Source organism: Lytechinus variegatus, chromosome 5 (genome assembly GCF_018143015.1).
Source record: "Lytechinus variegatus isolate NC3 chromosome 5, Lvar_3.0, whole genome shotgun sequence".
Classification (NCBI taxonomy): domain Eukaryota; kingdom Metazoa; phylum Echinodermata; class Echinoidea; order Temnopleuroida; family Toxopneustidae; genus Lytechinus; species Lytechinus variegatus.
The window spans coordinates 3,222,694-3,236,435 of NC_054744.1; the positions used below are offsets into that span (position 1 = coordinate 3,222,694).

A 13,742-nucleotide genomic window follows, 5' to 3' on the forward strand; every position below is an offset into this window, starting at 1 on the left:
TTAGTAGGAGTAGTACTATTATTTATTATGGAGTTAAATCGTTAAATCGTTTAAGTTCACGTATAAAGTATAAATACACAAGTAGCGGAAGAGGAGCTTATAGCAGAAGTAGTATAGTAGCCCTATAATAGTAGGAGCAGCAGTCGTAGCGAGAGCAATAGTAGTAACAGTAGTAGCGTACTACTATGTTATTGGTATTATTAGTAATAGCAGTAGTAGTTTAATTACTATTATTATTATTATTAGTAGTAGTAGTAGTAGTAGTAGTTGTTGTAGTAGTAGTAGTAGACGTAGTAGTAGTAGTTGTAGTAGTATTAACAATTGTAGCATCAGCAGTAGAAGCACTTGTAGTAATATCTAGGGAGAAACATGGGCTGGGCTCAATTTTCCTTTCTACCAGAATATGACAAGCCAAAGAAAAAAAGTTACCATTTTGATCACATCCCTCTTGACTTTTTTGTGGGGGTCCCACTTGCCCCCCCTTTTTTTTTACATACTTTCATACTGTAGTGTGACTTTTCTCCAAACCTTGGTCCGCAACTGGTAGTATATAGTAGCAGCAGTAGTAGTAGTAGTGGTGGTAGTAATAGTAGTAGAAGTAGTAGTAGTGGTAGTAGTAGTAGTCAAAGAAGAAGAAGAAATACTGGTATCATTTGATTTAGAGAGGTATTAAGTGATGGAATTCTTATAGAATAATATCAGAAGTCTAAACAATAGTAGCAGGAGTATGGTTATAGTATTAGTAGAAAATAAAGATGCTAAATCAGTAATGCTTGTAGTGGTACCCCACATAGTGATAGAATAGTACTGGTATTAAATGAAGTGCTAGACCTAGTAGAAGTAGTGTAGCTGTAGTAGAAATAGTAACAGTAATAGTAGTAGTAGCAGTAGTATTAGTAAAAGTAGTATTAGTATACTTTCAGTTGTCGGGATAGTATAGGTAGAAATAGTAGTAGCAATAATCAAAGTAGAAGTAGAGAAGTAATAAGGCTCAGGGAGCGGTCAGAATATCGTAAAGATATGTTGAAAATAGTGCCGATGCTTTTTTGTATTTATTACAGTAATCACTCTTAGAAACTTTTGTAAGTTTCAGCAGAGTAAATAACAAAAAAGATGGTGATAAGAGTTCAGCAATAATCCGAGATGTAATGTAGTCCTATAGAGCAAGGGTGTTCATGGCCCTGCAACGGGAAGCAGGAGTACTGGGGAGGGCGGGGGTTGGGGTGCGTGAAGCACCCCCAAATATTTTTCTGGGGGTGCTGCGTGTGCTATACAATCAGGCAGGACGCCCTTGAAGTCAGGTTGGTTAGCTGAAGTAGATAAAAGTAGATATTTAACCAAAATCACCTTCATTTCTTAGTGAACCTTTTTTTGCCAATATTTTTTCTTTTAAAGCAGCGCCCCCGAACAAAATATCGTTCCCTGGCTCTGAGCGTGGTGGTCGCGCCAATGACAGTAAGAGTCTAATAGCAGCAACATCATCATCAGCAACCATGGCAACAGAAGAAGAAGCAGTAGAACTGTACAACATCGCGGATGATCTCTGGACAGTTCGCACAGACGACGCAGAAGTGCTCAGGACTGCTCAGGACTGGTGAGGATATCGCCAGAATAACCAGAACAAACTCCAGAAGGTATCAGCAAGTCAATATCTGCGTCCAAATTTAATCGAGACAAATTCGATTGCGGACATTTTCTTTGCTCTCCCCGGATACCAGCAAGTGCTTAGGAACGAGAAGACATCGCACGAAGTCTATCGTCCTGACTGGCTGTGGAATGAATGCATTTTAAAAAAGTTTACCTTAATTGTCCTTAGATTGCCCTGTGACTAGAGGACGTTTTACCTGCAACATATCTCATTGGCACTATGTTAACTATTTACTACCGGCCAGTTCATTGACGGATCAGGGTCCCAAAACACAAAGGTATGAAATTATTCGCTAATTAACATTAGCCAATGATGATTACAACATTTCTAATATTTGCTAATATCAGGATTGTTGTTGAAAGGTGCAATCGTTCTCTGTGCCCCGGTTTTCAGTGTTGTTAGTTATATTGTGACTTATAGACTGGAGACCTAGTTACACATTCACATAATTCTGAATTGAATGTTCAACTCGTCGTAGTGATACCACACACATGCAAAACATAGTGACACAATAATTCACGACATTTAAAACTCAGAAGATTTTGTTTCAATTAAAAGTGTCATTCCTTTTCTGAGTTTGAGTGCTTCGATCGACATCCAGTGCTTTCTTCAGCAGCCTCTGTGAATCGTGTTTGAAAGAGACGGGCTGTCCACGGACGGTTCTCTTGCTTTATCTGCGCGTCTTCGTACATCAAGGTCATGTCATGCGCCATCAACGCTCCAATTCCAAGCATTGTGAGTCCCGAAGAATCTTCTCGTTAAAAACTCTTGCTGTCCTGAAACAAACGTCCATCGTCTTTACTAAGTCTTTCGCATTATTATATGTTGACTATGACGTATAAAGGGCATCTGAAGCAAAATCTAAAGTTCATTTATCCTCCTCAGGAAACTGTTACTTGAGAAGTACCTGGTAACAAAGCAAACATAGCAAACGATATAATAAACTCTAAACATCGTTTACTAGTACTTTTTGAAGAATAAAACAAGCCAGTTTCTTGAATGCAAACAAGCTATTAGCAATTCGTGCATGAAATCTGGGAAAGTGACCATAAAGTTGGCACTTCAAGAATGTAAATAAATCTTTTTCGCCGGCACGCAAGCGAGGAAGCTTTTGTCAAGAAAGGTTGAGAAATCAAGCACCTGATTTTCTGTCCATCATAGATTTGTTTGAACTTCGAGAGCGGGAAATGTCAAACCTTTCTAAAATTCAGACGATCAACAAACGAACAATACATAGCCGTTAGTTCCGTACACCTGCGCAGGTTATGGGAACTTAAAAGCATAAGATGTGGATGCAGAATGTCGCCCTTTTTGTTAAAATCATTCAATTCATCGGAAGCTACTCGCATACCCGTCAAAAAATATCACCTGTCCACGTCGGGAATCCATTAGGGAGAGGAGGGGGCGATTTTAAACTGCCACATCTCGAAAATTACTTTATAATACTTCACGAGCGCAAAACTAGATTATTGAACATTATGTCTGGCTGTTTAAATGTTGAAGCTATCTTCCTTTAATATTTGTTTGAATCTTATGATGCTATCACAGTTAAAATCTTTTCATATATTTGAAATTAAGTTATTTGATTTAAGTTTTCTCGTTCCGATTATGCTTTTCATGAGCTTAGTAATTTTTAGTTATTGCTAGAAGCTGATTTACACACTGGCACATAGGCTGAAACATTCGCCAACCATGGAATAAGTTTGAGAAATTCCTGTGGAGACTATCCTTTATGTCGAGAGTAAAACTTAATATTAGCGTTTCAGGGAAGCCTGAAACATTACATGGAAATTAGAATTGTTATTCTTCTTACTTGATACAGCGCCCTCTGTGAGTAACCTTCCTTTAATCCACTGGTTGTTACTAGATCCCTGATTATGGTTGCCGTGTCGATTCACACTGTTGTTATGATGAGGATGATGATGGCCGTATCCTTGCTTGGCCGTCGGGCTCGACTTCATCGACCATCTCATGGTGTACGTCGACGTCTTATGGTCTGTCAGGCTGGAGTCGGGGCGGCCGATGAACACGGCGCAGCAGGAGGCGCAGAAGCTATCGAAGTAGTGCAGGTTGCAGCATCCGTAGACTAAAGGATTGAAGCAGGAGTTGGAGAGTCCGAAGAGAAACGCTGTCTCGTAAACGATCCGCATAGATTGAGTGTCGGGATGATCAGTGTGGTGCCACGTGTATTTCATGGCAGCCAGTACGTAAGGGGTCCAGTTCACGACAAACGCGAGAAAGATGGTGATGATCATTCGCAATGTCCGTTGTTGAGCACGCATGAACAGGCGTGATCGAGCTTTGTGTTGTTGAGAAAGGTTGTCTTCAGCATCGTTAATGCTTAATCCTATGTTAAGGACAATAGGTTCAGACATATTTTTATTAATAATAGTTTGAATTATCAAAATGTTATTGGTAATTAAGTTACTACAGAGTTACAGTTTGCAGTATAAGCGCCCATTTTCCTATAATGTATTGCGTCTTTTGTGTCAATGTAAGAAATTCTTAATGTTTCGAGCCGTCATTGAATTACGCCTCCTGTAGTCTGCAACAGTGTCAAAGTAATTAACTGTACAGCCCCATTGGGCTTATACGTGACATGCCGATCTGTTCTGGTAACTTGCACTAATTTTAAATCTAGGTCTACAGACAGGGGCCCTGTTGTTTTTTATAGAAAAAAAGACTCAACTCCTTCGAGGCATAAAACGGGAGAAGTGCGCGTCTGCTGAACCCAATCTGACAAACGCGGTTGTGTTATCATATTCCGAGTAAGGTGTTCTTTTCCCCCCTTTTTTATTACATGTGACCTTAATGCTCAGACACACCTATGAAATCAACCCCAAACCGATCGATGGTGTGATATTGATAATAACGTAATAACTTTTTTTTCGAACTGGGGTCAGTTTCACCCTTTTACCGGCTGTGGCATGATTTGCTCTTAACCCTTTGTGAAACAGACACGTAATCCCTCACCTTTGGAACTTTCTCTCCTTATTTTAGCAAAGATGGCGGTGTAAGCGGCGAACATGATGAAGAGAGGAGCAATGACCTGTATGAAGAGCACGAAGGTTGTATAGATGCTACTAGGTAACCCATCCATCTCACGAATAGTCACACACTGGTAGAAGACATTCTCGAAAGGCGCCCTCTCCGAGTAGAACAGGGCCATCTTTAAGAAAGTGACAAATAAACAATATATAAATACAAATGAGTATACATTATTTAGGGCATCACATTGATTTAATCACTGAATCAATTCTATTTCACTCTAACCTTATGCACTGGGAATATATACAAAAAAATACAATTATCCGTTGCTCTTTTAAGTAGGCTTTCTTCATTTATCCTTTCTTTTATCTCTTAGTAGTTTTCCATTTTGTATTTATAATGCAGTAAACCAGATATTGAAACGAATAATGTAAAATCAGTGATGTTTGTATTTTTTCTGAGGTCGTGAGTGGCATACAGGTACGACATGTAGAACACAATCGTTTTCCTCCTTCTGTCATCATACTCAGCGCCTAGAGTGCGCGCCCAGGGTAATGTAGGATCCTTTCAAGTTCGAGACACCGTATACTTTGCTGAAATCGCGCCCTCATATCAACGAGAAATCAGGATAAAGGCTAAAATCTTGCCTATTCCGCCGGTGATAGTTTCTCGGTGGGTCGTGGGACTAAACATTAAGGGTGTTTTCTGTCTTTATTCTATTTATATACTGTATATAAAAAAAAACTACTTTTTGGCGTAGGCCTTAGTGGCATCCGGGCACGTCGAGCCTCCCGCTCTTTAGATACCTCACTGTCTGTCGTTAAATGTTTATATTCCTCCCTTAAATCACTTTACTTTTGTTCACGCTTCTCTCCCACTATCTTGTATCGTGTTTAGTTCACTTTCTCTTTTCTCCTAACTTTCTACCTCATTTTGTAAAATATCCATTACCTCCTTCATCCTCATTTCTTTCCTCCGGGTGTCCACTTTAAACAATTAACAATCTTTTAATGTTACCCTCGTGTACTTGAAGTGAACCTAACCTCCGTGCCCCCACCAGGGTGAGCACACGGAAACGGGATATGCTCTTGACATATTCTGAACACTGCCGCCCGTTTCTTTGACTCAAATACAGTGCGATTGTACCGTAATCTTGTAATCTTAGATTCATCTTACTCTCTGTACAACTCTCATAATAATGACATCTTAGACGGGTTGGGTGAAGGAAGAGATAAGAGGATTTATTGATACATGATACAAATGCCAAATTTTAAAGCCAAAAATTTAAGGTAGTGTTTGTATTCTTTTTGTATTTTTCATAGTAAAAAACAGGATGAAAAAAAAGAAAGAAACCTTAAATATTTCAACATGATCAAAATGTATGAGTTTTCGAATAGGTGGATATTATACCTATAGCGTATGCCGATGTACGTAGAAATAGCAGCGCTATTTTAATCCTATTTCCTGGTACAAAAATAATTTTTTTAACAACACAAATGATTCTCAATATAAAAAACATTGATTTCGTTTATTATGGTTTTAACAAAAGCACAGGTTTGATCGAGATTGACACCACGTGATCTGACTTAATTCCAAGTGCTCCCCAAAACTTCCCATTACCAATGGAAATTGTCCCTCACTGACCCTCATATATTTTATCTTTACATCATTTTTTTCGTATCATTTATGGATTATTCATGCAGTCTATCACAAACAATGTTGTTGTTTTTTTAAAATTAGTTTCAGTGGTTGTATAAAACGACTATCCGATACCCTGATATCGATTCAAGATACATGTAACCGATATAAAACCTAACCCGTCTCCTCGCGGAAAAAGCTGTATAACATAGAAAGTAATATAGATTTCAAATCAGACGGGCTATCTCTTGGAAATCACACTCTAAAATTTGATACGATCTCGAAGAGATCTCCGACGTAGATGTTGCAAATATCTAAGGATCGTAAAACGGAATCCATGGTGCGATTTCAAGATGTCCATATTAAAACCAAGACATGGACACTTTATGGTATTGCGCTTTTGGTGTCACAAACAAAATTGATATTTGCATAAGGCCAATATCCCCCTTTTCACCTCTAGATTGCTTTATTTTGAATCCAGAAAGGCCTCGCTGACGATAATTAACTGAAACTTGAATCAAGAAACTCGAGTTATTTGTACCAAGCAACGAATGAAGAGCAGGCACAACAAGTGCGATAATTACATTCTGGACGATTTTTTGAAATTAAATTGCGTTCTAGTGCTCTCATTTTCCGAAGATTGGGGATATTTCATTTCGCGCGGTCGATTTTTAAGAAGAAGAAAAAAAGTGGGATGTCACTTCGTCTAATGGCACATTGGCAACGTAATGCTTAATTTCCTTTCAGGTTTATTTGTATTTGGCTTCCACTTTTATCGTGAATCGTATAAATTGTGAACTCGCTAATCATCATTATGGAAAATCACTAGGGAAAAGATTTGCATGGGAATAATTACACAGGGCTCACGTGTTCCTGTATCTTATAAGTTTTATATATATATATATATATATATAAAACTATATATATATATATAGACCATCATTTCAACCAACCAGACCATAACATCGGGTACTTCAAGGTGTGCGTTCTTCTGGCTGGTTTTCGTTCAGATGGGATAAGGAAAGAGAAGGAGGAACGCCTCATCCACTCACTCGGCTCTCTCCAACCTGATGGAATGAATGCGTCTTTCCATTCTTTTCCCGTGATGTGATATTCTTTTCTCCCTCTCTCTCTTGCTTCCCTTTCTTGTTTTCTTCCTTTCTTACTGTTGTCCTTCCCTTTCTTTTTCTTTTTCTTCTTTTTCTTCTCTTTCTTTCTCCCCAGCTGTCCTCTATTTCTGCCCCTTCTCTCCCTCTCTCTCTTTTTTCTTCTAGTCGGTTTTCTTTTTCTTTTCAGTTTTCTCTCTCCCTTTTGTCTCCCCGGCTTTCTTCTTTTTCTTCCCTTCCCCTTTCTTTCTTTTTTCTTTGTTTTCTCTCTTTCTCTCTTTTCTTTTGTACTGTTGCGCTTCGCGTCTTACCTCTTAGCGCGTTGTTTTTTACGCTTTGCGTTTTGCGCACTGCGTTTCTTGGTGTTGTTGACTAATAAATTCATCATTTCCTGATGAAGCCCTATGGGCGAAAATTTGATCAACTTTTTTATCTACGGTTGTTTTTATTCACATTGTATTTTGCCTTATATATATATGCAAAAAATGAAAATATGTGAAAATAAATCCTTGGAGACCGAGTCGGATAATGTTTTGTAGAATACCAGAAACAATTATGAGAGAAAAGAGCAGGGGAATTTGAAATTAAGAAAAAAGAATGTCGCAAATGAATACAAAAATAACTCGATATATACTCTGGAGATATTTGAATCTGTTGGGGTAACAATCCTCGTCATCTGATCTCCTACAAATTCCAGTTGCTAAGAAATCATGCAGGGAACGGGCCTTTGCTCATGCAGGGCTTAACCCGTGGAATTCTCTTTCGCCGAGTTTGAAAACCCAGACTTCAGTGACCACCTTCAAGGGCAACCTGAAAACATATATGTTAAGAGTGCTTTCTGATAGACATATACTTTATTGTTTAGACATCTATTATGTAAAAAGCTTTTGTTGTTTTTCTGCACTGAAGTGCCTTGAGCATCTAATCAAGATGGAAAGTGTGTTATACAAATCTCATGCATTGTTATTATTATTAAAATGCGATAAGTTTCGTATAACCCAAAACCCTACACATGTGTTTATGTCGTTTCTTTTTGTTCTTTTTTTTACTTAGAATATGAAACCTTATTCAAAAGAAAAAAAAGATGATTTGTGAATATGTGAATAGATCAGCACGTGTATTGCCTACGGACAGCCTCTCCAGTGTCTATTTTGCTCTTCGAGGGAGACATGTGATCGGTAACATTCGATATCACCAGTTGGACTGCAATCATTACCCATTAGCTGAAGATAGGGGACAAATGCGCCGCAGTGGTGTCTATAACAACGGCTACCTTGGACCTGTGATTGCGGACATCTAGGTTGAGAGATTGTTAAGTCGAGGAATTATTGGGCTGACTGATTACTGTCCATCTTCTATAATATTGAACGACTGGTTATCCCAAAGCATGAAGCCTACTGTAGGATTAATTTAATTCAAATCCATTAAAACCCCATTATATCCCAGATCTTCTTCATATTGGCACTCCTTGTCTTGATCCATTATGTAATTTCTTTTACCCTTTAATCTGGCATTTTTCAATCATCTTTTTTCTTTCGTTTGATCTCATCTCCATCTGTTCTTCTTTTTCTTCTCACAGTCTCTTTGTTCCACATCGTACTCTTTCTCTCAACTGTTACCACATCTCTGGTAATTTCTTTCTTGTCCTTCTGTTTATTTGTCCCTAATTGTCTTGCTTTTTTCTTCAATTACACATTTTTCTTTAAAAAAGAAAAAAATAAAAATAAATAAATAAGTAAATAAAAGACACGATATATTTGTGTAATAACAATATAAATCGTCCGATAAAATAATAATAAAGACAAATTTTGGGAGAAATTTTTCAATTGCAATCTAAAAAAACGAAGAGCTAATTTAGCTCTTAAAGAGCGTGTATAGTGACTGATTCGGAGTGCTAATTTGTCTAGTTTATATGTGAATTAGAAAAATCAGCACTCCGAAGTGCAGTCACTATACACGCTCTTTAAGAGCTAATTAATTAGCTCTTCGTTTTTAAGAGTGTATAGTCAATAAGAATATTCTTTCAGACATGTAAAGAAGAACCCCAAACATCAACAATCATAATGCAAACACTCCCACAATTCACTACACACATACAACGCACACACACATTCTCTCTCCCTCCAGTTACACACACACGCGCGCGCACATACACACACACACCTGCAAACATCCACATGCACCCCACTACCATGACCACACACACATTTTGTCATCCAATATATGTGGTGGCAGCCAGAGATCGGCCACCAACCCTCCCCTCTCCCCTTTTACCGTCAGAGACCTCCCTCTTTCCATTTATTCTCATTTCACCTTTTACTAAAAAACCACCATACCTTTAAAAGCCGTCGTTTTCTCGTATTCCCCTCGGACTACAACGATGCTGAGAGAGAGAAATTCTGCGTAAATGGGACGATCAGACCGTTTAAAGTTTGTCTGCAGGGCGTAAACTGACTTGACCGTTTAAAGCACAAATGATTTAGAAAACAACCAAGAAGCAGGACGTCTTAAACCCTGAAAGTGTCTAATGACTGTAATGACCATGATGATGATAAATGTCGGAATTTTTTAAATGTCATTAGTCAAAGTTCGGATGAGTTTTATTGGAAAATGTGACCATGTTATCCACTAAACAATTGTAAAAGACTTTAAAAATCATGGTAAACTATAAGGACTTGACTTTCGTTGAATTGTAAATTAAAAAGTTTTGGATTAAAGACCAATCACGAAGATTTCAGACTGGGATGTGTGGGATTTAGGTCTGCAAAATTTAAAAACATCGTATTGGTAAATAAAGTAAAAACTTCTCTACACTGTGTAGAGTGTTTATGTTTCATGATCACCTTTTATTAATCGCAGAAGTAATAAAGGAAATACTCCGGATAGGTTTTGTAATTATTTGATTTACAACCATTTGCATTCCGTCAAAAATACTGCAAAACTGAAATGCTAAACGACTTTAGATAAAGAAACCGGGTTGAAATGAAGTGGTTCCCGACATCAAATCAAATAATAAAATTTTCAGGATTTTCTATGAATTTAAGGATCATAATTTTATTATGCATTAAAAATTAATCATGTGTTATACTCTACTGAGAGGAAAGTTTCTACTAATTTTTGTTTCATTTCCACCTCTCCTGAAAAGGAGCAATTAGTTTTTGAGTAATTATCAAATAATTTAATAGTCGGTTTTTCGTTATATATTTATATGAAAACTTACATTTCCTTTTTGTTAACTATAATCTTTAACTGGTCAGCTATCTTGCACAGGGGAAAAGTCTTTCAACCTCTACTAACCTTTCATTTTCTCTTAGAGAGTAGACCATAAAGAACTGAAATCAATGACATATACAAAAGCAGTGAACCTTTATCATTGTTTCATGGGAGACTTATTGACCTTTACAGAACATAGTTTTCCCCTGAGATAACATACAATATCAAGTAGACCATCAATCTTAGGAAATAATCATGAGTAACAGACTTTAATATTCATGAGCGTTAAACTTAGTAAATAATCATGAGAGTTTCACGCTTTGAGATATCCCCAAACGTCTTAGAGTCTGCACATTGCCCGGGGAGAGCGTGTGCCTTGATTGTGAAAAAACACCCACCCACACCCACATTACCATCACACAGTCACATGAAACACACCCTCACAACCACATGCTTATACACGCAAACAACCGTGACAACCTTTTCTATCTATCTTTTTTTCATACACACACATACCCTAACCTCACGCGCATACATAAGTACACCCATGCGCGCCTACACCCTAACACACACACTGAACTGAACACATATACACACCACTACATGTATATATACACAAACGCATCCACCCCCACTCTCAAACTTACAAATTCACTAATACAAACACACGAACTTACTCACACAAACACACGCACACCACTCACCCACACCCACTCCACACAAACCTGCACACCCACATTCTCGCAAACGAACACACACACTCCCACGTTCATTCACAGTCACCCACACTGCAATGCCATGAAATAATTGCTGAAATTTGCATTATCTAGAGTAGATGGTAACATACTTATATATACAATCTTATTCCATCGTCATCTTTTGCGGACAGAAAAATCTACATCTCATGGAAATCATCATGGTGTCCCAGGGTCCAGTTGCATAAAAGTTATTACCATGGTTACTTCGCCATTCAATGGTAACTACCATGGTAACGATGCTCAGCAGCCAATCAAAAGCAAGGATTTCAGGGAAGTTACCATTGGATGGCAGAGTTACCATAATTGTAACTTTTATGCAACGAGACCCCGATCCACTTGAATACAAAAAGGATAGGGCCTAATCCAGTCTAAATACATAAAATAGCTTTCGCTCATGAATTGTAAAAAGTTCTTTACTCCGAGAATAAATTTATAAAGACTTTACGTCAGATTTTTCAGGCAGTCCATTTGAAATATTATTTATAAGTAATTGATGCAGTTTCTTAAGAGAGATAAATCATTGGAGATGGAGAAGGAAGGGAATTTATGATGAGCTATCACTGAGAGGAGATGAGGCCATTTTTTCTTCTTCAAAATATGGGACGTAGTTGACAATGGAATGTGAAAATGGAAAGGATATGTAATAAAATGAGGACTCGTGTTTTGACGTGTTTGACACTCTGACTGATCAGTTTAAAGCAATTTGTTACATAAAAAAAAAAGCCTAGGCTATTATCAAATTTGTCGATGACGACACGATATTAGAGTAAGTGGTTATTGTAATAGACAGTTATCCCACCTGCTCTGACCCGTGTGCCAGTTATCTATAGGATAGATTTCATTCTTAAAAGAGAGCCTACTATCAAGTTTGAAATAACCCCATTTTATCATGAAACGGTATCTCGGAACCGTTCGATAAAAAAATTGAAGAGTGAAGAAAGAGAAAGAGAGAGAGAGAGAGAGACAGGAAGGAAAGGCGCGAGAGCCTGAACAAAGTCATTCCATCGGGCTGAATTCTTAAGACAGGATTTAAGACGATAATCACATCAGAAAAGCAGGTAAATTCTATCTCCATTTTTTATGTCATGAATACGGATCGGGCTTGTAAACGAGCCGGCTAGCCCCGGGCGGCAGGAGGCTAGTATTCTTGTCACTCTTAGTCACGAGGTTAAGCGCCTTTTCTCTTCTACGGTTTGAAAGAGAAAAAAAAAACCTGTAGGAGCTGAACCAAGGATGGCGCGTGTTTTAAATGTCTCCTTAAATGCCTTGGGTAATGCTATATAGGATTGTATGCGGAGCAGTAGTGTTTTCTCTCTCCACTTGTAGACTTATTGTTTGCAATACTCGTCATGAAGTGATCCAAACATTCACATTGCTTTTTTTAAATTCAGCTTGTTTCATGAACTCGAAGTCCCTCTATTTATTAACGCTACAACATGAATCAAAGAAAGGAGATATATCTCCTTGATCAAAGAGCTCCGTAATTTCATATTGTTTCATGATTTGGTATTGATTATAAAAGATTTAAAATGTTTTCTAAATTACATTAATTTATGAATTCAATTGTCCTTATAAGACTGACATTGTTTTCTAAATATATATATATAATTTCTCACAAATTCACATTACTTTAATACAAACTCACATCCTTTTCATATTTCTTTACGAAATCACATTATTTTACGACTTCGAGCTTGAAAATCACATTGATTGATACATTCCCAATCATTATTTCCACTTTATCAATTCTATGATTTGCATACCCTTTTCCTCTCATCCTCTTTCATCGTTTTTGCATATCATCAAAAACTGGTTAAAATTTACACATACAGTATATATTTACTCGTTCGGTATTGAAGGGTTTTTTAAATAAATATTATTCATAAAGTTCGATGCATAATTTCGTTGATCTATTAACCACTTTCGCCCAAGCGCATCTAACATCTTGTGAAGAGTTTCATTTTGGGAAGATGAAGAGATTTGAAGATTCCCAGACACATATAATTAAATGGTGCACTCAAAACTCTTCGGGGAATCCTTTCTCGATTCCATTTTGATAATCAACGACCCGTTGACATTTTGGGACAGATTTAAAGTTCTTACATCAAATCCGCGGATTCCTGGATACTCGACACTGAGAGGAATTGTAAACTTCAAACAGTATAACAGAAAAACAGTTGGTGTTTCGAATTGAATTATACGCGCAACTGAGTGCCTGATAGTTACAAGTATAATATTACTATAATTGAAATCTGAAACGAAGCAATCTACGTATGTGTCATTAAGTGCAGTGCAGTAATATCAAGGGCCGCGGGGTCGGGGTCTGAGACCCCTTGCACTAAATCGTACAAATGACCAGCTGACTGTGGTTTGGCATGGTCAGCACCCCCA

The 13,742-nt window shown here is 37.7% G+C and overlaps 1 protein-coding gene across 1 annotated transcript; it reads right to left on the reverse strand.

Moving 5' to 3' along the window:
* Positions 1 to 266: 266 nt before the first annotated feature.
* LOC121415074 (oxytocin receptor-like) lies at positions 267 to 4,813 on the reverse strand. The gene is made up of 3 exons (XM_041608157.1): positions 4,622 to 4,813; positions 3,462 to 3,995; positions 267 to 2,555 (listed from the first exon to the last, which is right to left on the reverse strand). The coding sequence occupies exons 1-3, from the start codon at positions 4,746 to 4,748 to the stop codon at positions 2,530 to 2,532; spliced, it is 687 nt and encodes a 228-aa protein (XP_041464091.1). The 5' UTR covers positions 4,749 to 4,813; the 3' UTR covers positions 267 to 2,529.
* Positions 4,814 to 13,742: the final 8,929 nt, after the last annotated feature.